Below are 26,766 nucleotides of genomic sequence, written 5' to 3' on the forward strand. Positions count from 1 at the left end.
AAAATAGACTTGGGTTTAATGCCGACTTCTCTACTTAGCATCTGGTTATCTAACTTCAGTAGTCCTCATTTCCTTAAGTGTCAAATAGGTATAATCATACCTACCTGAGAGGAAAAGTACTATCTGATTTAGGCAGAAGAGATTAGGTTCAAAGCGTTTCTCCTATTTCTGGTTTTATGACAGAATGCTAAATTCTATAAAAATCTTAAAATGTTAAAAAACTGAACAGGAACTTAGAGTTCATTTGGCCCAATGCCATAGTTTTATAAATGATGGAAATGAGATCTGAAGAAGCTAAGAAGCATCTCCAGGATCACAGTGCAGTTGGCAGTGAAAGGCCAGTGATTTATTCCCACATCATGGAAAACTCATCTTAAAATAATAATTGTAAAGATGTTTTCATCATTTTTAGTTTTATTTTATGGAAAGTATTTCAAGAGTAAATCTTTCTTAGAGATACCATGGAGAAATTATTACTCTGAACAACCCTATTCTAATTCCAAAATTTTGTGTCAGTCGATATCATGCCAGTTTTTAAAATTTTATCCAGATGTATGCAATGTTGCAATTATTACTCCATGGCATAGCACAGTATACATTTACTTCATTTAACCAACATGGTTACAATAACATCTTCAGTTGAACGTTATGTTTTAGAATTTAAAAAATATCACTTCAGTAAATGTCTGTTTTATTTTCTAGATGTCTCCTGAAGAAAAAGTTTGTAAGTACTGTGGAGTCAGCTATCTAATTCTACATGAGTTTAAGGCTATGGAAGAAAAAGTGAAAGCGATGGAAAAAGAGATGAAATTTTATCAAGGAAGTGTAGAACGTGAAAAGAGCCTTCAAGAAATGCTACAGTCTCTTAGCCAAGATTTTGAACAGTACAAAATTGACAATGAATCTAAAATGGAAAGGTTAGAATATGTTATTCTTGTGTGTCATTTATTTAGTTTGGAAGAAAAGTACAGAATATAGACTTGACTATGTTTTTCTAGAATTTCTCTGCATCAAGTATAATTTACACCTTAATACATTTGAGTTTGTTTATTAATTATTACTGATTACTAAATATACTTCTTAAATATAATTTGAGCATTCCTTTGAGGTGTATATTTCTATCAATAATTAGAAACCAATTGATTCAGTAACTATAAGTTGAGATGGGTTTATTTAACTTTTCCCAGATATATATCTTAATTTTATCATTAGGAAGATTTGTCTATCAAAAATAAGGTGAATTTTGGTAGTTTTGATATCTAACATTTGTTTTTAAATGTGCTTGAATATTTAGATTTATAGAATAAGGATTTCCTGTTATGAAAAGGAGGCCAAAACATTAAAATTGGCACATGATTCTAAATCACTGAAACTGGAATAAAATTAAAGATTGGTTTCCTAATGCTGTTGAGTCTAATAAGCAAGTTAGTCTACCTAAAGATACCTCACTGAGCTTATACAAGCACTTCTACAAAAGGGTTTTTTCTGTTGTTGCGTGGCTTTTCCTTTGAATAAATATGTCTCCATTTAAAATATCGACAGTTGATGTTAGTAAACTATGAACTAATGAATATAATGAAATCGTGTCCTTATAAAGTGGAAACTTTCTTAAATCTCTTAGGATTAAATACTCCTATTAAACTTTATTACAAATTTGAATAATTACATTAAATGTCAATTCTTAGTCCTTTGCTAAGAAAATTTTGTTATATTTTCTTGAATTTCAAGTCCAAATAGTAAAGTATTTAATAATGTTAGAGTGGAAAAATTAAAGATTTAAAATATTTAGTTTAAAATTTTAAATTTGGAGGGTTTTACCTGTCAGATTCTTTTGTTTGTATATTTATGTATTATTTATATAATACAATATTTTATTCAAGAAAGTGTTTACTCCCACTTTCTTGAATAATATATTGTATTATATAAATAATACATACAAAATAAAAGAAGTATTAATATATAGAAGAAAAGGCAAGAAAGTCCTTTTTTATCCTTCTGATTGCTTTCTTCTTACTGGAGATAAAAAATTAAAAAACACTTTTAATGGTTTGGTATATATCTTTCTAGATCCTTCATTTTGCCTTAAACTTTATTATAGATATATCTTTTAAATATATGTAATGTTTTTTTATACCATGTAGTTTTAAAACTATTTTTAATATAAGTAATATAATAAATAATATAATAAATATTGGTCTGTGACTTTTGCCACTTAATTTTATATACTGGAAATTGTTCCATGTTAATGCATATAGATCTATCTTGTTCTTAACTGCTGCAAAGTCTTCCTTACTAAGAATATGCTATAATTTACTTAACCGTTTCTCTTTTCAACATTTAGATTATTTCAGTATTTATGATTACACATGGTAGTTTTATTTATATTCTTGTGTACATATGTTTTCCATAGGATAAATGCCTAGAAGTGGAATTCCTGAAAAGAAAGTAAATATCAATTTAAAATTTTGATGCACATTATACCAAACTGTCCCTTGAGAAGATAGGGTTAATTTATATTTGGCCAATAGTTTATAAAGTGGTCATTTCCCTACATCTTGTTAATACTGGAGTCTTCTTAATTTTTCTCAAATTTTCACTTTTTTCTTCAGCAGAAAAAATGTTACTTCATTGTTATTTAATTTGTGTTTCTTTATTGCTAGTGAGGTTGAACTTTTTTCATATGTTTATTAAATATTTATATTTCATCAATGAATTACTTGTTCATATATATTGTCCAATTTTCTACAGTATTATTTGTATTTTTTGTTTATATATAGGAGTTTTTAATATAATATGGACTCATACTTTGCTTACATATTGCTAATATTTTCTCATGGTTGCTTATCTTATTGTTTATTGTATTTTTTTTCTGTATCAGTTTTTAAAAAATATGCCAAATTCTGGTAAGGGTTCTGTGTCAAGTCCTTTTGGTTGCAAACAACAGAAACTTACTCTGGCTTTTGCTAACCTAGATTCAAGCAAGTTGAAAAACAACATAAGTTTAGAAATTTTATAGTGTTGTTGTTTTGGTAAGGCTTTTAATCTGTTTATGAGTTAGATTTATAAGTTCATGGGTTTTTTTGTTGTTGTTTTATAAATATTTATTTATTTATTTATTGTTGTCCCAATATCATTCTTTAAATTCTTCATCCTTTCTCACTTGATTTGAAATGCCACCTATTATAGTCTTATTCTGGACTCTGTTTTATGCTATTGATCTATTATCTATCACTGGGTGTCTTAGTCCATTTGGGCTGCTATAACAAAGTAGTAGACTGGGTGACTTATAACAATATTATTTATTTCTCACAGTTCTGGAGGCTGGGAAGCATAGGATCAAAGTGCTAGCATATTTGTTACTTGGTGAGAGCCCCTTCCTGGTTCATAGATGATGTCTTCTTGCTGTGTCATATGGCAGAGAAGGCAAGGGAGCTGTCTGGAGTCTCTTTTATATGGATACTAATCCCATTCATGAGAGCTTCATCCTTAGGACCTAATCACCTCCCAAAGGCCCCACCTCCAAACATCATCACATTGGGCAATAGATTTTAACTTAAGAGTTTTGGGGGGACACAAATATCCAGTGTATAGGAGTGGGACAGCAACACACTTTTAACCACTTTTGCTTTATATGTTTTGATATTTTGTAGGACAACTGTTTGTTTTGCTTTTCATGTTACCCTGGTTTTTCTAACATATTTTCTAGATGAATTAGAATAAGCTTATCAGATTCTATATTATGATTTAGATTGGAGTTGCATTTGCTTTCTAGAACAATTTGACATCTTAAGAATTGAAATCTTTATAATCTTCAGTCTTTTTATCCTGGAACATGGTATTTTTCCTCCATTTATTCAGGCTTTGTTTAAATCCCTCAATAAAATTTTGGAATTTTCTTGCACATTCCATATTAGTTTAATTCCTGGACATGTAAGTTTTGTTGCTATTGGGGATGGGATCTTTTTGTTCATTAGATTTTTAAATTTTTCTGAATGCTATTGATTTTCATATATTGACTTTGTAACTAGCTCACTTACTGAATTCTTTTATTGTATTTGTTTTTCAGTTGATTTTCTTGAATATATTACATATATTCATTTTATATACACACAAGTACACATATATAAGACAATCACATTATATGCAAATAATAAATGTCTTACCTTTAAATTTCTAATAGTTCCCCACTCCCCATCCTTTTTGTCTCGTTAACTTGGATTAGACCTTTAGAACAGTATTGAACAGTAAACTTGTAGAGTGCATCTTTATCTTATTTCTGATTTAATGTGAACCCATCTAGTGTGTTTCTGTGTTAAATTGGGTGTTGGCTATAGGTTTCTTAAAGATGACTTTTATCAAAGGAATTTCCCTTTTTTTCTAGATTCTTAAGGTTAATATTTTAATCAGGAATTGAATTTTAACAAATGCTTTTCTATCTTCTTTGTTGTAAATTATTTGTCCCTACATGCATGGGTTTATTTCTGGGCTCTCAATTCTGTTCCATTGATCTATGTATCTTTTTCTGTCAATACCATGCTATTTTGATTACTATGGCTTTGAAATATTGTTTGAAATCAGGGAGTGTGATACCTCTAGCTTTATTCTTTTTTCCTCAGAATCGTTTTGGCTATTTAGGGTCTTTTGTGGTTCCATATACATTTTAGAATTTTTTGTTTTACTTCTGTGAACAATGTCTTTGGGACTTTGATGGGGATTGCATTGAATCTGTAGATTGCTTTAGGTAATATGGACATTTTAACAATGTTAATTCTTTCAGTCCATGAGCATGGACTATCTATTTGTTTGAGTCTTCTTCAGTTTCTTTCAACAATGTCTTAGAGTTTTCAGGTCTTTCACCTCCTTGGTTAAATTTATTTCTGGGTGTTTTATTCATTTTGATGCAGTTGTAAATAGAATTTTCTTAATTTCTCTTTCTGCTAACTCATTATTAGTGTATAGAAACCCAACTGATTTTTGTATGTTGATTTTGTACCCTGGAACTTTACTCATTTATTATTTCTAGTAGTTTTTTTTGTGGAGTCTTTAGGGTTTTCTATATCTAAAATTATATCGTCTGCAAATAGTGACAATTTTACTTCTTCCTTTTCAATTTGGATGCTTTTTACTTATTTTTCTTGCACGATTGCTCTGGTTAAACTTCCAGTATTATGTGGACTTAGAGTGGTGAGAGTGCATATCGTTGTCTTGTTCGTGATTTTAGAGGGATAGCTTTCAGTTTTTCACCATTGGGTATCATGTTAGCTGTGGGTTTGTCATATGTGCCCTTTATTATGTTGAGGTACATTCCTTCTATACTAACTTTATTGAGAATTTCTATCATAATGGGTGTTGAATCTTGTCAAATGCTTTTTCTACATCTGTGAGATGAGATCATAGTTTTTATCCTTCACTTTGTTATAGTGATGTATCACGTTGATTGATTTGTGGAAGTTGAAGCATCCCTGCATCCCTGGAATAAATCCCACTTGATCAAGGTTATTATACTTTTAATCAATTGTTTTATTAATCTAATATTTTTTGAGAATTTTTGCATCTATGTTCATCAGAGATATTGGCCTGTAATTTTGTGTGTGTGGTCATTGTCTGGTTTTTGTATCACAGTGATGTTGACCTCATAAAAATGAGTTAGGAAGTCTTCCTTACTCTTCAGGTTTTTTGGAGTAGTTTGAGAGGGATAGATATTAAATCTTCTTTGAATATTTAGTAGAATTTACCTGTGAGGCCCTCTGGTCTTCTGGTGGACTTTTGTTTCATGGGAACCTTTGGATTGCTGTTTCCATCTCTGTACTAGTATTGGTCTATTCAGATTTTCTGTTTCTTCATGACTCAGTCTTGGAAAGTTGTATGATTCTAAGAATTTGTCCATTTCTAGGTTGTCCAATTTTTGGCATATAGCTGTTCATTATATTTTGTTATAATCCTTTGTATTTTTGTGGTATCCATTGTTATTTCTTCTCTTTTGTTTCTGATTTTATTGATTTTATTAACAGAGCCTCCTCTCTCTCTTTTTTCTTAGTTAGTCTAGCTAAAGGTTTGTCAGTTTTGTTTATCTTTGCAAAGAACCAGATCTTAGTTTCATTGACCTTTTCTATTTTTTTTAGTCTCTATTTCATTTATATCCTCTCTGATCTTTATTATTTCCTTCCTTCTACTGACTTCGGACTTTATTTGTTCTTCTTTTTCTAGTTCCTTTACATGTATGGTTAGATTGTTTAATATTGTTCTTGTTTCATTGAGACTTTTCTTGTTTCTTGAGGTAAGCCTGTATTGCTATAAACTTCTCTCTTAGAACTGCTTTTTTTGCATTCCATAGATTTTGGTATTTTGTATTCTTATTTTCATTTGTTTTCAGGTAATTTTTTATTTCTTCTTACATTTCTTCATTGAACCAATAGTTGTTAAGTACCATGTTGTTCAGGCTCACATATTTGTGACTTTTCCAGCTTTCTTCTTGTAGTTGATTTCTGTTTCCATACCATTATGATTGGGAAGGATGATTCATATGATTTCAGTCTTCAAATTTATTGAGACTTGTTTTATGTCCCAACATATAGTCTATTCTTCAGAAAGTTTCATGCACACTTGAAAGAAAATGTGTACTCTGCTGCATTGGAATGGAATTTTCTGTACAAATCTGTCACATCCATCTGGTCTAATATTTCACATAAGGCTAGTGTTTCCTTGTTGACTTTCTGTCTAGATGATCTATTTATTGATGTAAGTGGAGTGTTAAAGTTCCCTACTATTACTGGGTTGCTATCAGTTTCTCTCTCTAGGTCTGCTAATAAGTGTTTTATATATTTTGGTGTTCCTAGATTAGGTGCATATATATTAATAACTGTTATGTCTTCTTGATGAATTATCCCTTTATCATTATGTACTATCCATTATTGTCTCATGTTAACTTTTTTGGCTTGAAGTCTGTTTTGTCTGATGTGAGTATGTCTATACCCACTTTCTTTTGGCTGCCATATGCTTGGAGTATCATCTTCCATTCTTTCACTCTGAGCCTGTGTTTGTCTTTAGAGCTGAGGTGAGTTTCTTGGAGGCAGCATACAGTTGGGTCTTGCTTTTTAATCAATCCAGCCACTCTGTGTCTTTTGATTAGTGAATTCAATCCATTTACATTAGGGTGATTATTGATAGATGAAGACTTAGTACTGCCATTTTATCTTGTTTTCTGGTTGCTCTATTTCTCCATTATTTCTTTTTCCTTGTGGTTCTGCCTGCCATTTTGGTTTAGTGGTTTTCTATGATGTTTTTCTCAGTTACCTCTTTTTTTATATTTCATGTCTCTGCTCTAGATTTATGTTTTGTGGTTACCATGAAGTTTGTATAAAATGTCTCATAAATAAAATAGTCCTTTTTTAGGTAACATCTTATCTTCACTTACCTATATATTCACTCTACCATGTTGTTGACATCACTTTTCCTAATATATTTTCTAATATTAAGCTATACTTACATTTTTGGTATAAAGCCATTTCGATTATGGTGTGTATTTTAGAGCTCCCTAAATTTTATGCATTTGCTTACAGCTATGAGCACTCTGTACTATTTTTCCATAAATGCTCCATCTAATATATATGTTTAAAGGAAATTTTCTGTAAGATAAGTAAGTGGGAAAACATTATCACTTGCCATAAATAGAAGGTTAAAAATAAAGATATAATTATTAAAATAAAATGTCTTTGTACCACTAAAATAGTTATCCTTATTACTAGTTATGTGTGAGAAATTTTATGAAAATTATTTATATTTAATATGGTGGTGGATTAATTTGCTAATGTTTTACACAGATTTTTGCATCCATATTCACAGGTGAGGTCTTGTTTTATAGTATAAATACTGGCTTAAACTAGCCTCTTGAAAAATGTTAAGAAGCCTTTCACCTTTTGTGTACACCAGATATGTTGAATAACACATGAGTTGCCTGTTCCTTGCAGCTTTGTCAGATATCCTTCATAAAGAGTATGCTTGTATCTTTTTTGGGAGGTAGAATTTTGATGACTCATTATGTGTCCTCTGTACTTATTGGTTTATTTGTGGATTTTACCTCTTCCTGAGTCAATTTTAGAAATTGATATTTTCCTAGAAAAACAAGTATTTCACTTACATTTCAAGTTTCTTGTTAGTAATATGTGGTATCCTTTTATTTAAAAAATTTCCTCTGTATCTGTTATGACCCCCTTTATCTTTTCTTGGGATGATTATTTGTGTTTGATTAAGAGAGAGACAGGATAAAGAGAGGGAAGAGGAAACTTTTTTTCCCTAAGAAAAGAAACAGATTTGTCTATTTTATTGACCTTTTCAAAAAACCAGATTTTAGCTTAATTGATCAAATCAGTTTCTTTACTATTTCATTAATTTACACTCATTTTTATTTATTTATTATCCTTTAAAAAAATTCTAGTTTTCTTACTAGTTACCTCACCAAAGCCTTGGCTAATTTTCAGTCTCTTTTCCTAGTAGTTACATTTAAAGTTATTAAGTTTCCGTGTGGTAATAAGTTTTCACAACAAAATTTTGATAACAGTGTTTTATTTTTATTTACTTTTAAATAAAATGAGAGTTCAGTTTTTATTTCCTTTTTAATCTAAGACTTTTGGAAGAACATTTTTTAAGTTTTCTAAGTGGATACCTTTTTTGTTTTGCTATCTTTTTATTTATGTCTATTTTTTATTCCACCGTGGACAGAGAATCTGACTTATTTAGAAGAACTTACTGAGAGTTTAAAAAACAGTGAGTTTTTGGAACTACTCCATAACTACTTGAAAATGAGGCATGTTCTCAACTAGGTCCAAGATGGCAGAAGACTTGACTTCCAGTGAACCTTGAGCCTCATTATATGCTCTTTGTAATACATTAGCATGCTAAATAACATACCCACCAGTGTCATGACAGTTCTAAGGCTAACCATAAAAGGCCAAAAAGTGGGCAGTGGCCCAATTCCTGGAAATTCCCTCCCCTTCCTCAAAATAGTTGGAATAATCCTTACACTCATTAGCCTATGAAATTACCCAGTCCCTAAAAACTAACCACCCCATGTTTCGGGGCCTCTCGCCTTCTGAGATGGCCCACACTGTCTGTGGAGTGTCTATCTCTCTAAATAAATCCACTTCTTACCTATTTTGATAAGGTAAGAAAAAAAAGAAAATGAGGCATGTTCTTTGTATTAGGGATATAACTTTTTAATAGATCCATTAAAGTGCACCGGTTAATTGTGCTATTCAAAATCTGTATGTCTTTGCTTATTCTTGCCTATTTCACTTGGCAAACCATAGGGGAATATTAAAATCTTCCAAAATGAATGGGGTTTGTCCATTTCTATCTATTTCAAAGTTAGGCCGATGGGATTTTTAAGACCTCTCTTTTTGGATTACATATGTTTTAGTATAGAATATTTTTCTTGACCTACTTTAACTTTTCTAACACTTGATTTTTTAAAAAAATTATTTATTTTTATACAGCAGGTTCTTATTAGTTATCTATTTTATACATATTAGTGTATATATGTCAATTCCAATCTCCCAATGCATCCCACCCACACTCCCCCCCTGCTTCCCCCCCTTGGTGTCCATACGTTTGTTCTCTACATCTGTGTCTCAATTTCTACCTTGAACACTGGTTCATCTCTACCATTTTTCTAGATTCCACATATATGCATTAATATATGATTTTTTTTCCTCTTTCTGACTTAACTTCACTCTGTATGACAGTCTCTAGGTCCATCCACGTCTCTACAAGTGACCCAATTTTGTTCCTTTTTATGGCTGAGTAATATTCCATTGTATATATGTACCACATCTTCTTTATCCATTCGTCTGTCGATGGGCATTTAGGTTGCTTCCATGTCTTGGCTATTGTAAATAGTGCTGCAGTGAACATTGGGGTGCATATGTCTTTTTGAATTATGTTTTTCTCTGGGTATATGCTCAGGAGTGGGATTTCTGGGTCATATGGTAGTTCTATTTTTAGTTTTTTAAGGAGTCTCCATACTGTTCTCCATAGTGGCTGTATCAGTTTACATTCCCACCAACAGTGCAAGAAGGTTCCCTTTTCTCCACACCGTCTCTAGCATTTGCTGTTTGTAGATTTTCTAATGATGCCTGTTTCTAACACTTGATTTTTTAAATTATATTTTGTAACCTTACACTTCACAAATGTTTCATACTGGCTTTTTTATTGAAGTATAGTTGATTTATAATATTATATTAATTTCAGATGTACAGCATAATGATTCAGTATTTTTACAGGTTATGCTCCATTCACAGTTATTACCAGACAATGGCTATAATCCCCTGTGCTGTATTCTTTGTTGCTTATCTATTTTATACATAGTAGTTTGTATCTCTTAATCCCATAACTGTAATTTGCCCTTCCCCCTCCCCTCTTCCCTTTGGTAACTGACTTAAAAAAATCAATAAACTTTAATTTTTAGAGCAGTTTTAGGTTCACAGCAAAATCTAGTGGAATGTACAGAGAGTTCCCATATACCCACTGCCCCTACACACTTACAACTTCCCCCACTGTATACATCCCATTTCACAGTGAAACATTTGTTATAGTCAATGAACCTACCTTCGCACATCATTATCACCCCAAATCGATAGCTTACATTTGGGTTCACTCTTGGCTCTGTACATTCCATGGGTTTTGGCAAATGTGTAATGCCATGTATCTACCATTGTAGTATTATACAGAATAATAATCTGTATTATTATTCTGTATAATAATACAGATTATTATACAGAATCCTCTGTGTTCCGTTCTGCCTGTTTGTCCCTCCCTCCCCTCTAAGGATGGACAATGAATGTTCTATTTGTTGTCTCCATAGTTTTGCCTTTTCCAGAATGTCATATTGTTGGAATCATATAGTGTGTAGCTTTTTCAGATTAGCTTCTTTCAGTTAGTAATATGCATTTAAATTTACTCCACATCTTTTCATGGCTTGATAGCTAGTTTCTTTTTAGCACTGAATAATATCCCATTCTCTGGATGAACCTCAGTTTATTTATCTACTCACCAACTGAAGGACACCTGGGTTGCTTCCAAGTTTTGGCAGTTATGAATAAAGCTGCTGTAAATATCCATGTGCAGGTTTTTGTGTGAACACATATTTTCAGCTCCTTTGGGTAAATACCAAAGAGTGTGATTGCTGAATCATATAGTAAAAATATGTATAATTTGTGAGAATCTACCAAATTGTCTTCCAAAGTGACTCTATCATTTTGTGTTCCCTGCAGCAATGATTGAGAGTTCCTGTTACCAAATTCTCACCATGCTTTGGTGTTGTTGGTGTTTTGGATTTTGGCCATTCTAATAGGTGTGTAGTAGTATCTCATTGTTGTTTTAATTTACATTTCCTTGATGATATTAGGTTGAACATCTTTTAATATGCTTGTTATCTGTATATCTTCCTCACTGAGGTGTTTGTTCAGGTCTTTTGTCCATTTTAAATCAGATAGTTTGTTTTCTTATTGTTGAGTTTTAGAAGTTCTTTGTATATTTTGAATAATAGTTCTTTATCAGATGTCTTTTGCAAACATTTTCTCCCAGTATGTGGCTTGTCTTCCATTTCTCTTGACATTCTCTTTTGTAGAGCAGAAGTTTTAAAATTTAATGAAGTCCTGCTTATTGTTTCTTTCATGAATCTTGCCTTTGGAGTTGTATCTGAAAAGTCACTGCTGTACCCAAGGTCATCTAGGTTTTCTCTTGTGTTATCTTAAAGGAGTTTTACAGTTTTGTATTTTACATTAGGTCTATGATTTATCTGAGTTAATTTTTGTGAAGTGTGTATGACCTATGTCTAGATTCCTTTTTTTTCTTTGCATGTAGATGTTGTCTAGTTGTTTCCATCTCCACATGTCTTTGCTCCATTACGTTGCCTTTGCTCCTTTGTCAAAGATCAGTTGACAATATTTATTTGGTTTTATTTCTGGACTCTGTTCTGTTCCATTAATCTATATGTCTTCTACCCAAATCACAGTATCTTGAATATTGTAGCCTTATAGTAAGTCTTGAATCCAGGCAGTATCAGTTCTTCAATATTGTTCTTTTCCTTCAATATTGAGTTGTCTATTCTGGGTCTTTTGCCTCTCCATATAAACTTCAGAATTTGTTTGTCCATATCCACAAAATAACTTACTGAGATTTTTGTTTGGGATTGAATTAAATCTATAGATCAAGTTGGGAAGAATTGATGTCTTGACAATATTGAATCTTAACTATGCACAAACATGGAATATCTCTTCACTTATTTAGTTCTTCTTTGTTTTTGTCCATATGAATTTTATAGTTTTCCTCACATAGTTCTTATACATATTTCATTAGAGTTTGTACATTTATAACTACATTTTTGGGAGGCACTAATGTAAATGGTAATGAGTTTTAATTTCAAACTCCATACGTTCATGGTATATAGGAAAGTTACTGACTTTTGTATAATTAACCTTCTATCTTGCAACCTTGCTATAAGCACTTGTTAGTTCCAAGTTTCTTTGTTGATTCTTTGTTTCTTTGTTGATTCTTTCAGGTTTTCTGTATAGGTGATCATGTCATCAGTGAACAAAGACAGTTTTATTTCTTCTTTCCCAATCTGTATACCTTTATTTTTTTTTCTTGTCTTATTGCATTAGTTAGAACTTCAGATACAGTGTTAAATAGCAGTGGTGAGAGGGGACATCCTTGTTTTGTTCTTGATCTTAGCAGGAAACCTTCAAGTTTTTCACTGTTAAATATGATATGAACTGTAGATTTTTTGTAAATTTCTTTTATTTATTTTTTTGCTGCTCTGTATGGCATGTGGGATGTTAGTTCCCTGACCAGGGATTGAACCTGTGCCCCCTTCAGTGGAAGTGCAGAGTCCTAACCACTGGACCTCCAGGGAATTCCCTAAATGTTCTTTATAAAACTAAGGAAGTGTCTCTCTATTCCTAGTTTGCTGACAGTTTTTTTTTAGTATTTATTTATTTATTTAATTTATTTGGCTGCATTGGGTCTTAGTTGCAGCATGTGGGTTCTTTCATTGCAGTGTGTGGACTTCTCTCTAGTTGTGGTTTGCAGGCTCTAGAGCACGTGAGCTTAGTTGCCCCATGGCATGTGGGATCTTAGTTCCCCCACCAGGGATCGAACCCACATCCCCTACATTGGAAGGCAGATTCTTAACCACTGGACTGCCAGGGAAGTCCCTGCTGATAGTTTTTAACATGAATGAATGTTGGATTTTGCCAAATGTTTTTTCTTCATCTATTGATATGATTATGTGACTTTTCTTCTTTAGCCTGTTGATGTGATGGATTACATTAATCGATTTTTGAATGTTGAACCAGGTTTGATACCTGGAATAAATCCCATTTGGTTGTGGTGCATAATTTTTAAAATATATTTTAAAATTTGATTTGCTAATATTTTATTGAGAAGTTTTACATCTGTGTTCATGAGAGATATTGCTCTATACTTTTCTTGAATTTTTGTCTGGTTTGGCATTAGGGTAATTCTGGCCTCATTGAATGAGTTGGGAAATATTCTCTTCACATCAATCTTTTGGAAGAGAGAATTGGTATAATTTTTTCCTTAAAAAATGGTAGAATTTTTTAAGGAAAGTAAAAAATTTGGTAGAATTTATCAGTGAATCCATCTGGGCCCGGTGCTTTGGAAGTTTATTAATTGTTGATGATATTTCTTTTATAAATACAGTTATATTCAGATTGTCTACTTATTCTTATGTGAGTTGTGTGAGTTTTGGCATATCTTTTAAGAAGTTGATTCATATTATCTTGGTGATCAAATTTGGTGGCCTAGAGTTATTCATAGTATTTAAAAAAATGTTTTTAATACTTTTTCCTGTTGAAGTATAGTTGATGTATAATATATGTTACAGGTGTACACATAGTGGTTCTAAATTTTTAAAGGTTACACTCCATTTATAGTTATTATAAAATATTGGCTGTATTCCCTGTGTTGTACAGTATATCCTTGTAGTTTACTTTATACATAATAGTTTGTACCTCTGAGTGCCCTACTCTTATATTGCCCCTTCCCCCTTTTCTCTCCCCACTGGTAACCACTAGTTTATTCTTTATATCTATGAGTCTGTTTTCATTTTGTTGTATTCATTAGTTTGTTTTATTTTTCTGCATATAAGTGATATCATACAGTGTTCATCTTTCTAACATGTCATTTAGCATAATGCCCTCCAAATCCATCCATGTTGTTACAAATGGAAAGATTTCATTCTTTTTTTATGGCTGAGTAGTATTCCATTGTATATATATACACCACATCTTTATCCATTCATCTCTCTATGGACACTTAGGTTGCATTCATATTTTGGCTATTGTAAATAATGCTGCTATGAACATTGGGGTGTATATATCTTTTTGAGTTAATGTTTTCATTTTCTTTGGATATATACCCAGGAGTAGAATTGCTGGATCATATGGTAATTTTGTTTTTAGTTTTTTGAGGGATCTCTAGTGATGACTCCTCTTAATTTCTGATACTAGCAATTTGTATCTTCTCTCTTCTTCTTTGTTCACCTTACCTGAAGATTATCAATTTTATTGATCTTTTTAAAGAACCAGCTTTTGGTTTTATTGATTTTTCTCTATTGATTTCCTATTTCAGTTTCATTGATTTCTACTCTAATTATTATTATTTCTTTTCTTCTGCTTACTTTGTATTTAATTTGCTCTTTTTTTTCTAGTTTCCTAAGGTGGAAGCTTAAATTATTGATTTTAGATCTTTCCTCTTTTCAAATAAATGTTTTCAATGCCATAAGTTTCCCTGTAACCACTGCTTTGCTGCATCCCACAAATTTCAATATTGTATTTTCACTTTCATTTATTTCAAAGTATTTTAAAATTTCTCTGTGATTTCTTCGATACACCTGTTAATCAGAAGTGTGTTGTTTAATCTCCAAGTATTTTGGGATTTCCTAGCTCTTTCTGTTTAATTTCTAGTTTAATTTCATTGCTGTCTAAATGCAGACATTGTATGATTTTTATTCCTTTAAATATGTTAGGATGTGCTTTATGGTCCAGAATGTGGTCTATCTTGGTTAATGTTTCATGTGAACTTGAGAAGAATGTATTACACTGCTGTTGTTGGGTGAAGTCATCCATAGATGTCAGTTACATCAGTTGATTGATGATGCTGTTGAGTTCAACTATGTCCTCACTGATTATCTGCCTCCTGGATCTGTCCATTTTTGATAAAAGGGTGTTAAAGTCTCCAATTGTAATAGTGAATTAATCTGTTTCTTCTTGCAGCTCTATCAGCTTTTGCCTTACATATTTTGATGCTCTATTGTTAGGCTGTCTTGTTAAGGATTATTATCTCTTCTTAGAGCATTGACACCTTTATCCTTATATAATACCCCTCTTTATTTCTTTTTTTTTTAAAGCAATGCATTCTTTTTTTAAAAAAAATTGTTTATTTATTTATTTATTTTTGACTGTGTTGGGTCTTCGTTTCTGTGCAAGGGCTTTCTCTAGTTGTGGTGAGAGGGGGCCACTCTTCATCGCGGTTCATGGGCCTCTCACTTCGTGGCCTCTCTTGTTGTGGAGCACAAGTTCCAGATGCACAAGCTCAGTAGTTGTGGCTCATGGGCCTAGTTGCTCCGCAGCATGTGGGATCTTCCCAGACCAGGGCTTGAACCCGTGTCCCCTGCATTGGCAGGCAAATTCTCAATCACTGCGCCACCAGTGAAGCCCCCCCTCTTTATTTCTGATAACTTTCCTTGCTTTGAAGTCTTCTCTGTCTGAAACTAATATACTCTCATTTTCTTTTGATCAGTGTTAACATGATATATCTTTCTCCACCCCTTTATTTTTAGTCTGTATGTGTCTTTATATTTAAAGTGTGTTTCTTGAAGATAGCATTATAGTTGGGTCTTGCTTTTTGATCTACTCTGACAGTCTCTGTTTTTTAATTGGTATATTTAGACCATTGATATTCAAAGTAATGACTGATATAATTGGATCAACATCTACCATTTTTTGGTTATTGTTTTCTATTTGCTGCCCTTTTTCTTTGTTCTTATTTTTGTCTTCCACACTTTTTTTCTGCCTTTTGTGGATTTGACAGCATTTAATACAATTCCATTTCTCTTTCTTAGAATATCAGTTATACTTCTTTTTCTCACTTTTTTAAGGTGTTCCCTAAGAGTTTGCAATATATTTTTCTAACTAATCCATGTCTACTTTTAAATAGCACTTCACTGCTTCATGGGTAGTGCAAGTGCCTTATAATAACAAAATATTCCTAATTCTTCCCTCCCATCCTTTGTATCACTGCTGCCATGCATTTTACTTATAAGTAAGCACACATAAATATCTATATATAGATATCTCATAGTTAATCAGATACATTGTTGCTCCTATTAGTTTGAATAAACTGTTACCTATTAGACCAATTAAAAATAAGGAAATGTTTTTATTTTGCCTTCACTTATTCCTTCTCCTTATGTTCTTTTTCTTTATGTTGATCTGAATTTCTGTCCTATATTGTTTTCCTTCTTTCTGAAGAGCTTCTTTTAAAATTTCTTGCAAAGCAGATCTACGGGCAGCAAATTTCTTCAATTTTTGTTTGCCTGAGAAAGTCTTATTTCTACTTTACCTTGGAAGGATAATTTCTCAGGGTACAGAATTCTAGGTTGATGGTTGTCTTCTCTCTCAAACTTTAAATATTTCACTCCACTGTTTTTTGCTTTCATGATTTCTGTGGAGAAGTTGGATATGTTTTATCTTTGTTCCTCCATAGGTAAAGTGTTTTTATCCTTTCATTTCTTTCTGGAGTTTATCCTTGATTTTCTGTAGTTTGGAGATGTTAAGTCTTAGTTGGCATTTATCCTGCTTGGTGTTCTCTGAAGTTCCTGGATCTGTTGTTTGGTGTCTGACATTAATTTGGAGGAAATTGTCAATCATTGTTTCAAATATTTCTTCTTTTCCTTTCTCTTCTCCTTCTGGTATTCCTATTATGTATACATTATACTTTTTATAGTTGTCCCAAAGTTCTTGGATATTCTATTACTTAAAAAAAATTTTTCTTTGCTTTTTAGTTTTAGCAACTTTTCAGTTCTATTGTCATATCCTCCAGCACAGGGATTCTTTCCTCAGTGACATCTACTAATCAGCCAATCAAAGGCATTATTCATTTCTGTTACAGTGTTTTTTTTATCTCTAGCATTTTTTGATTCTTTCTTTGAAGTTCCATGTCTCTGCTTACGTTATCTGTCTGTTCTTGCATGTTGTCTACTTTTTCTATTAAATCCCTTTTCATATTAATCATAATTTAAAAAAAAAATTCTGGTCTGATAATTCCAACATTCCTGCTATATCTCACTCTGGTTTTGATGCTTGTTTAGTCTCTTCAAACTGTTTTTTTGCCTTTTAGTATACACTGTAAGTTTTTGTTGATAGGTGGACATGAAATACTGGTAAAAGGAATTGTAGTATATAGGCCTTTAGTAATGTGGTGATAGTGTCGAGGGAGGAGAAGTGCTCTACAGTCCTATGATTATGTCTCAGTCTTGTAGTGAGCCTTTGCCTGTGGACTGTGAACACAGATATTTCTCAGTTGCCATATCTTCCATACCCACCCCCCTGACCTTAGGTGGGACAGGATTTCTAGAGCTGGGCTAGGGCTGGGTTTTTCCCTTTGCCAGGTTAGTTAGGCTCTGATAATATTCCAGCAGGTTAAGTTCTGGTAAAATAGTTTCTCCTGAGGGCAGGTCTTGTTAAACATAATAGAAAGCTCTGGCATATTTAAAATATTTGCTTTTCCCTTTCCCTTGACAGTTGCCCAAGTAGATTTCTCTTTGGATATTAGAAAATTTCACTCATAAATTTACTCTCTTCACTGCTTTAGTTGTGCTGCACATATTCTGATATGTTGTATTTTCATTTTCATTCAGTTTTGTGTGTTTGTGTATAATTCTTAACATTTCCTTTGACATACAGATTATTTAGAAGTGTGTTGTGTAGTTTCCAAGTATTTGTAGACTTTCCTGTCATCTTTCTGTTAATAATTTCTAGTTTGATTCCATTATGGTCAGGGAACATACTCTGTATGATTTCAACTTTTAAATTTTGGTTGAAACTTGTTTTATGGCCAAAGATAGGCACTTGCTTTGGCAACTGTTCCATGAGTACTTGAAAAGAAAAAGTGTATGCTGCTGTTGTTGGGTGAAGTTTTCTAAATATGGCAATTAAAACCTGGTGGTTGATGGTTTTGGGTTCTTTCATTTCCTTGCTGATCTTCTGTCTAATGATTCTGTCAGTTGCTAAGAGTGGAGTGTTGGAAGTCTCCAACTCTAATTGTGAATTGTCTGTTTCTCTCTGAGTAATATAATTTTTGCTTCACCTATTTTGTAGCTGTTTTGTTTGATATGAACATATTTAGGATTGTTATGTCTTCCTGGTGGATTGATCCTTTTATCATTGTGTAATATTCTTCTTTGTCTCTAGTAAAATTTTTTGCTCTGAAGTCTACTTTGTCTTATACTTTGTTAATATAGCAACTCCTGCTTTTAAAAAAAAAGTGTTTACATAGTATATTTTTTCCATTTTACTCTCAATCTACCGATGTCATTGAATTTGAAGTGGGTCTTATAGACAGCATATTGTTAAAGTATGGTTTTTTTTTAATCCACTCTGCCTGTCTCTTAATTGGTGTATTTAGATTTACATATATATTTAGGTAATTGTTGATATGTTAGGGTTTACATATGTCATTTTATTTGTGTTCAGTTTGTTTCTTCTGGTTCTCTTCTGTTTCTCTTTCTTACATTCAGATTGGTTTGTTGAGCATTTTTAGGATTATATCTTGACTTATAGTGTTTTAAGTATATTGCTTTGTATAGGTTTCTTAGTGGTTGCTCTAGTTATTGCAATATAGATGCATAATTTATCATAATTCAATTATGATCTGTCTTAACATGGATTTCTTTGGGTTTATTCTATTAGGATAGAATGGGATCTTCCCTACAGCTTGTTGAATCTGTAGGTTTATATCTCTTGCCATGATTACAAGTTTTCAACCATTATTTCTTTGAATATTATTTAATCCTACTTCCTCTCTCTCCTCTCCTTCTCAGACTCTGATCATATGAATGCTAGCTTTTTTGTTATTGTCACACAGGTCTCTGAGACTCTGTTAATTATTCTTTCTGTCTATTTTCATTCTTGTTCAGATTGGTGAATTCTGTTGATCTATCCTAACATTCACTGATTCTATCTTCTGTCCTTAAACTCTGCTGTTGAGCCCGTCCAGTGAGGTTTTTTTTCTTTTTTTCTTTCAGTTATATCTTTCAGTTCTATCATTTCTGTTTGGTTTTTTGTAACTTCTATTTCTTTGTTGAGATTTTCTTTATTTTTCTTTTGTTTCAAGAGAATTTTTAATTGCTTTTAAAAGAATTTTTATGATGGCTGCTTTATAATCCTTGTCAGATAATTCCAACATCTGATTCATCTCAGTGTTGGGTCTGTTGATTATCTTTTCTCGTGAACATTATGATTTTCCTGGTTCCATGATGAGTGATTTTCCATTGAGCCTTGATTATTTTGGAGGTTATACTTTGAGACTCTGGATCCTATTCAATCTTTTTTTTTTTAGCATACATTCCCCTTGTTGAGATAAAGCATGAAAGCCAAATGGGTATGTTTGTTCAGCTTCTTGCTAGGTTCAGTGACACTACTTTAGCAAAAGTTGGGTTTTGACTCACACTGCCTTGTATCAGACTGGTGAAGTTGAAGTTAACATATTGCCCTTGGCCCCATTCACACCTTTCTGGCAAAAGTAGGTCACCAACTTGCACAGCCTTGTGTCTCTGCATGGGGATATAAGATCAGTTCCCCCCTGAACTCACTGTCACCAGGGAGGGGGGAACCAGAGAGCTGTCTCACACTGCTTTTTTGCAGCGGGGTGGGGGCAGAAGCTTGGTTTCTCTCTGTGCCCCACTGACACCAAAGGATGGGAGAAGTAGGGTGCCAACCAGCCCTGATTCTGCCTCATTTATGCCAGCTAGGAGTAGAGGCTCAGCTCCCTGCATGTCCCACTGGCATCAGAGGAAGGGAAGCAGGGTGTTGACTACTCTGTCTCACTACCTTTTTCTACCTCACTGATACTGTGTGCAGCTGGAGGCTTCTGACTGAGACTCTCTGACACAGGATATGGGTAGGAAGTCAGAATAAGAGTGCCACCAGTCCTGTTTTTCACTGCTTCCTTTGGTCTCTTTGCTGCCAGTTGGGTTTAGTTCCCCACTGGGCCTCACTGACACAAGGAGTGTAAGGGAAGTGAGTGCTTACTACTAACAACTTGTACCGCTTTGTTCAGATTCATTGGTGCAGGGTTGGGGTGGAGGCTCAGCTCCCCATTGGCCCCACTGACACTACCGTGTGGGGGAATGGGAACATATCTTCCTTCTACAGAGGGGAACGGAAGATCGGCTCTCGGCTTACCCCACTGATACTATACCGGCCAGGTGATCTGGAGTGCACCACCTGCATCTATGGGGCAGGGCTGTGGTGGTGTGGAAGATCAACTCTCTGCTCAGTTGTGTCTGCCCTTAAACCGTGAGGTGTGTGTGGGGGTACAGTTTAACAGTTGATAATTGGCAAGAGAAGGCAGCTATTACCAAGATTGTTTTCTATTGTTTAGTCAGGCTTTCCCTGATCAGCTAAGTAGATCAGACTTTTCTTAGTTTTTTTTTTTTTGTCTGTGGCTGTTGGTGGTTCTGGGTTGGAAACTTCTGTAGCACTCTATGGGATGTATGGGAGACAATAAGCAAACTCAGGGATCTCATTGCCTTGGCGTTTCTCAAGTCCTGAAGCAGTGCTACTCCATCTTGGTTGTGACCTTGTGTTGATTTTTTAGTCAACTTAAATATTGTTTTGAGTAACTAAGAACATTTTTTTTAAGTAATGGCTTAAATTCTCACAATGTTAATAGGTAGGTCACAAAAGTTAGTAGTTAAATATATGCATCTGTACATGCCTGCTAAATATTTCCTTTTTGATTTCTCTTTTGCTTATGCCAAATTGAGATGGTGCATGGAAATTTAAGCAGTGGAAGGATAGGCCTGTCCATGAGGAACTAGACTTAAGAGTTCTGTTGATCATAATTGGCCATTCTCACAAATCAGGTGAGCTGTAGAAGTCAAATCTAGACCAGTCAGCCCAAGGAAGGGGCATAGGTACATACCAAGTGTTCACAGAGCCAGATTGAGTCCACAGTTTGGGATCAAATTAACAGAGCATCTACAAGTTTATAAATGAAGACAATTGGAGGAAATAGATGTACCTGGCTGGAGTAGAGGATAATGGGGCAAACAAGGCAGATTTTGTAAGTCATTATCTTCCTCTGCCAAAACTACCTCCCTCATAGACCAGTTATGTCAGTTAGGAATGCATTCTGGAGCAAGTGGCTCAAATGGACAAGGTTTTATTTGTTTCTTGAATCAAAAATAAGGGGTCTGTAGGCAGCTCAGAATGTCACCAGGGATCCAGCCCTTTTCCATCTCTCATTCTGTCTTTCTCAGTGAGTAGGCCTTCAGTCTCATGCTGATCTCCTCATAATCTCAAGATGGCTTCTGCACTGTCAAAAGTACATTTCTAGGCAGAAATATGAAGGGGGAAGCAGTCAGGGGAAATGCCAGTGACAGGAGGTCAAAAGCTTTCCCACAACTGCAGGGGAGTCTGGGGAACTAACTTCAGGGAGTTGGCTCATTGCTTCCTGAAATAACAGGGTCTGTTGTAAGGAAGAAGACACTAGCAAGGCCTGCCTCTCTGGACATTACATTTCCCTCCAGAAAATAACACATGGCTGCTTACTTTAGTTCCTTAAGAGGGGGAAAAAAATAGTTATCTCAAGAAAAGAAACCTATCAAGGGCTCCCTTTTTTAAAGGTCTTGTCTTTTGCACCCGTCTTATTCAGGCTCAACTTTTTTACTTGTACAGTACTCTCTGTTGTCTATGGAAGGTAGTGTAAGAGGCATACATGTTAAAAATGTTTGGGACAACTGAATTTTGAATAATCAAGATTTTATAGAACAAAAAACTGATGCAGAACTATAGCTCTCATAGTTTGGGCATACTTCCTAGGCATTCATTTCAAATATCTAGGGGCTTTCTCAAAGCTTCACCTCTCTCCTAAGATTCTGATTTGCCTTTTGGCGCCAAGTGGGAAACCTCCACAGTGAAATAAAAGCTGTTACTGATGAGAGTGTGATTGGGCATATGAACATGGGGAAGGCAGGAAAAAAAAGGTTGAGTACCATTTGGAAGAGCACTGGTTCTTTTTCAGGCCACTGAAAAATGACTCCAATAGACACAGGGTGTTAGTAGCAAATAATTTAAACCTAGACGTTTATATCATGTTTCTCTTATTCTAGATGTATGGATATGAATTTATTATATTGATATTTATACTATGCATTAATTAAACTTTGAGAAACCTAAACAGGTTTTATTCATACCATGTAGCTCTAAGACCAGCTAATCCCTTTATTATCTTTTCATTTTCCTCCTGTACCAGCACTAATTGTGTTCCAGACCAAAGTACTTAGGTATAGAGCATACTGTTTTCCATTATTCCTTTTCCCTGTGGACACATACAAACAGTAAATACTAGAAGTTGACAGCTGGTTTTTACTGTTGATATAAATAATATTTACATGGGTTTCTTGTTACTAGATCTGGCAAGGTTATGGAGATTGATAGACCTATGTATTCTTGGATATCTTTTATTACCAGTATAACTTTGAAAGCTCTTCTGTGTATCATTATGTTGTTGCTATAGCAACATGTACCAAAATAAAGTACATTTTTTTTTTCTGCTTTTTTTTTTTTTTTTTTTTTTGTGGTACGCGGGCCTCTCACTGTTGTGGCCTCTCCCGTTGTGGAGCACAGGCTCCGGACGCGCAGGCCCAGTGGCCATGGCTCACGGGCCCAGCCGCTCCGCGGCACGTGGGATCTTCCCGGACCGGGGCACGAACCCGTATCCCCTGCATCGGCAGGCGGATTCTCAACCACTGTGCCACCAGGGAAGCCCTCCTTCAAGCTTTTTAAGCAACATGGCAGAGCAGCGGTCACCAACATTTTTGGCACCCGGGACCAGTTTGGTGGAAGACAATTTTTCCACGGACGTGGGGTGGGGGGGGTTGGGGGGGAGATGGGGGGATGGTTTATGTGGTAATGCAAGTGATGGGGAGCAATGGGGAGCAGCAGATGAAGCTTCACTCGCTCTCCTGCCACTCACCTCCTGCTGTGTGGCCCGGTTCCTAACAGGCTATGGACCTGTACCAATCCCCAGGGTTGGGGACCCCTGCTATAGAGTTTCTGTCCCAGACATTCAGTATTCCTTCTATTTATCTTTCCTCCTTGAATTTCCCTTACTTAAATAAGTTATCATTATAACATAAAATACAGTTTGTATTGGACTAAATCCTAGTGGGATTAAAAGAATAAATGAAGGGAAGTAGTGTATGGTATAGTATAAACAGTAGAGGTTCTGTGCTATTGCTTAGCCCCATGACCTTGCCTCGTAATCTTTTTGTACTTTTAACATATAGCTTTTTTTTTTTTTTTTTCCGGCCACACTGTGGGGCTTGTGGGATCTTAGTTCCCCGACCAAGGACTGAACCTGGGGCCTTGGTAGTGAAAGCACTGAGTCCTAATCGTTGGAGCACCAGAGGATTCCCTCTTTTTGTACTTTTGATTTTTTCATCTATAAAATGGTCAGAGACATAGCTACTTCACTGGGATGATATATACATTACTCTGTGTCTGGCAGGAATTCAGTTCTTTTCACTTCCCTCACCTTCCTTTTTTTTTCCTTTCTGTTTTTTTTTTTTTTTTTTTTTGTGGTATGCGGGCCTCTCACTGCCGTGGCCTCCCCCGCCGCGGAGCACAGGCTCCGGACGCACAGGCCCAGCGGCCATGGCTCACGGGCCCAGCCGCTCCGCGGCATGTGGGATCCTCCCGGACCAGGGCACGAACCCGTGTCTCCTGCATCGGCAGGCGGACTCTCAACCACTGCGCCACCAGGGAAGCCCCCTTTCTGGGTTTTTTAACTAAGGTTGATAGCATATAGTCCCCACCCCCCCCACAGATAGCATCACATTCCCACCTACTTTGGATATCTAAGCATTGCCCAATATCACAAGGGAAGTTCTTGTATCTAGGAACTATCCTAATCTCAGCTCTATCATGACAATTAACTTCAGTTTAATTGGGGGTTTTAAAATGCCTAGCCCAACTTTGATTAGGTTCATACCGTGTGTTTTCTGCTTGGTGGAGTAGAGATTTTGTAGAAAGCATAACTTTAGAACTTAATTGTTACTTTTATTTATCATATCCCCTTCTTTCCAAAAAGGGTATGAGGTGTTTTAAAAGGACATAATAAAATTAACAGCATAGGGGAGAAACGGAGGGAGCTGTTGGATAAAAACCAAGAAACGGAATATGTAAATCCTGAGGTTCAACAGTTAAGTGCAGCTTTCCTGCAAATCCTTCTACCTGAGCTTTTAGGGATTTCTGAAAGGTTTTTTGTAGGAGTAGGATTGGAAGAAGGGTTTGGGGAGGTGGATTTTATTTATTTTTTTTTTACGTTTATTTATTTAAGCAAGGCTGACTTAGCACTAGAAGAAATCTATGAGAGCTCTATGGAGGTAATTCAGGAGGGCAGTGAGGCCCTAGTGAGAACCTGCACTATCTGCCCTATTGAAGCCAATCCTATCAGGCGCTAGGTAGCTGCCCTCTAACGCTGGAGGCAGCAAGACCATTCTAAACCACCCAGCCCTGCTTACGTTTCCTTTAGTTAGTTTTCTTTCTATCCTCACCATTCCACCCAGCTCCTTACTGCCTCACCACCAGGCCTGAACAAACAAGTCAGGACATGTTATTTTAGCTTAGGAATAGAATGATATTTATTTGTTGTGGGTTCAAATTAATGCATCTTCAAAAAGTGTGCATTTTTGTTTCTTTTTAGATTCTTCACTATTTACATATTTCTAAATGGGAACACTTTCAAATTGGAGAAAACTGAATTAACTCATTGAGTGAGGTATGATTAGAAACTCCTGTTATATCCATTTTATAGATGGATAAGCAAACAAAAAGATTAAATAACGGTGCTCACACAGTTGATTAAATTTGTTGTCTTTTCTGTAACATCACTATTTGGGTTAGTTGAAGAAACCAGACAAATATGGCTATGGCAAGCAATGGCATGAAGACACTGTCTTTGGAGACCTACTCTTTTCTATTTTGATTCTACATTTTCTCTTCAGTTTCCAGCTGCTCTTATCCGGTCCCAAGGCCTCAGTTACTCTCTTTGTGTTGTGGGCTTGTGAATCTCCACTTTTACTTCTAACTTATCTTCTGAGCTCCAGGCTAATCTATTCAACTCTCCAATCAACATTTCCACCTGGCTAAATCACAGGCTTCAGCAGTGCCCCACGATGAACTGGTCATCTTCTGTCCACATCTGCTACTCTTCTTTTTTTAAAAAAAATTTATTTATTTATTTATTTTTGGCTGTGTTGGGTCTTTGTTGCTGCGCGTGGGCTTTCTCTAGTTGCAGTGCGTGGGGCCTACTCTTTGTTGTGGTGCACGGGCTTCTCATAGTGGTGGCTTCTCTTGTTGTGGAGCACAGGCTCGAGGTGCACGGGCTTCAGTAGTTGTGGCTCACGTGCTCAGTAGTTGTGGCTCGCAGGCTCTAGAGTGCAGGCTCAGTAGTTGTGGTGCACGGGCTTAGTTGCTCCGTGGCATGTGGGATCTTCCTGGACCAGGGCTCGAACCTGTGTCCCCTGCATTGGCAGGCGGATTCTTGACCACTGTGCCACCAGGGAAGCCCCTTTTGTCTTCTTAATGCCAGGAAATGTTTCCCCCATTATTACTAGGCAGCATTTAAGGTAGTGTTGAGAATCTGGGTTCTGTAATCAGATTGACTGGGTTTGAATCTTGGCTCCACAGGTTATTTGTGTTATGGACTTGCTTCAGTTTCCTACTCTGTAAAATGGGAGTAATGCTGCTACCTATATCACAAGGTTATTCTGAGTATTAAATAGGGTTGTTTTGAAGTGTTTATATATATGTACATTTAATAAAATACATAAATTACTTATATTAAAATTATGATTATTATCATTCCTGGGCATTCCTTGATTTTTCCTATTTTATCACCTTCTTCCTGAATATCTCTTCAATCTGTCTGTATGTTTCTCAATCCATACAGCCACCATCCTGGTCCATTCTCTGTTTGGACATCTACAGTAGTCTCACTACATGACCTGAATGAATCTGTTCTTTAGTCTGTACCCAAGATGTTTGTGTCAAAATACATATCTGACCATTATACTCTACCACTGTACCTGCCATAGGTTTGCATTTTCATTAGAATAAAGTCCAAAATCCTCTTTATGGTTTGAGACTCTATATAATCTGTGACCCTTGGTTATACCCCAGCCTCACCTGCTTTGTTCCAGTCATCCTAGACTTTTTTTTTTTTTTTCAGTTCCTAAGATGTACCATACTCTCAACCATACCCTTTGAATGTACTGTACTTTCTCCTGGGGACTCTTCCCCCTTCCACGTTCTTCTATTTCCTTTTCCAGGTCTCAGCTAAAATGCCAGGTCCTCAGGAATTCCCTGACCCCATGATATTCTTTGTTTTCCATGTTTATAGTGCTCTTCATACTTATAGTTATTTGTTTAATGTTTGCATTCCTGGCTTTAATGTGAG

At 35.0% G+C, this 26,766-nt stretch overlaps 1 protein-coding gene across 1 annotated transcript in view; it reads left to right on the forward strand.

Annotated features, from left to right (window-relative positions):
- The first annotated feature begins 272 nt into the window (after nt 1–272).
- LEKR1 (leucine, glutamate and lysine rich 1) overlaps nt 273–26,766 on the forward strand; it is a 242,498-nt gene continuing 216,004 nt past the window's right edge. Inside the window, exons 1-2 of the mRNA XM_067033492.1 lie at nt 273–341; nt 703–917. Of these exons, the coding sequence (XP_066889593.1) occupies nt 273–341; nt 703–917 (284 nt within the window). The remainder of the gene's footprint in view (nt 342–702; nt 918–26,766) is intronic.

Source organism: Kogia breviceps, chromosome 5 (assembly GCF_026419965.1).
Source record: "Kogia breviceps isolate mKogBre1 chromosome 5, mKogBre1 haplotype 1, whole genome shotgun sequence".
Classification (NCBI taxonomy): Eukaryota; Metazoa; Chordata; class Mammalia; order Artiodactyla; family Physeteridae; genus Kogia; species Kogia breviceps.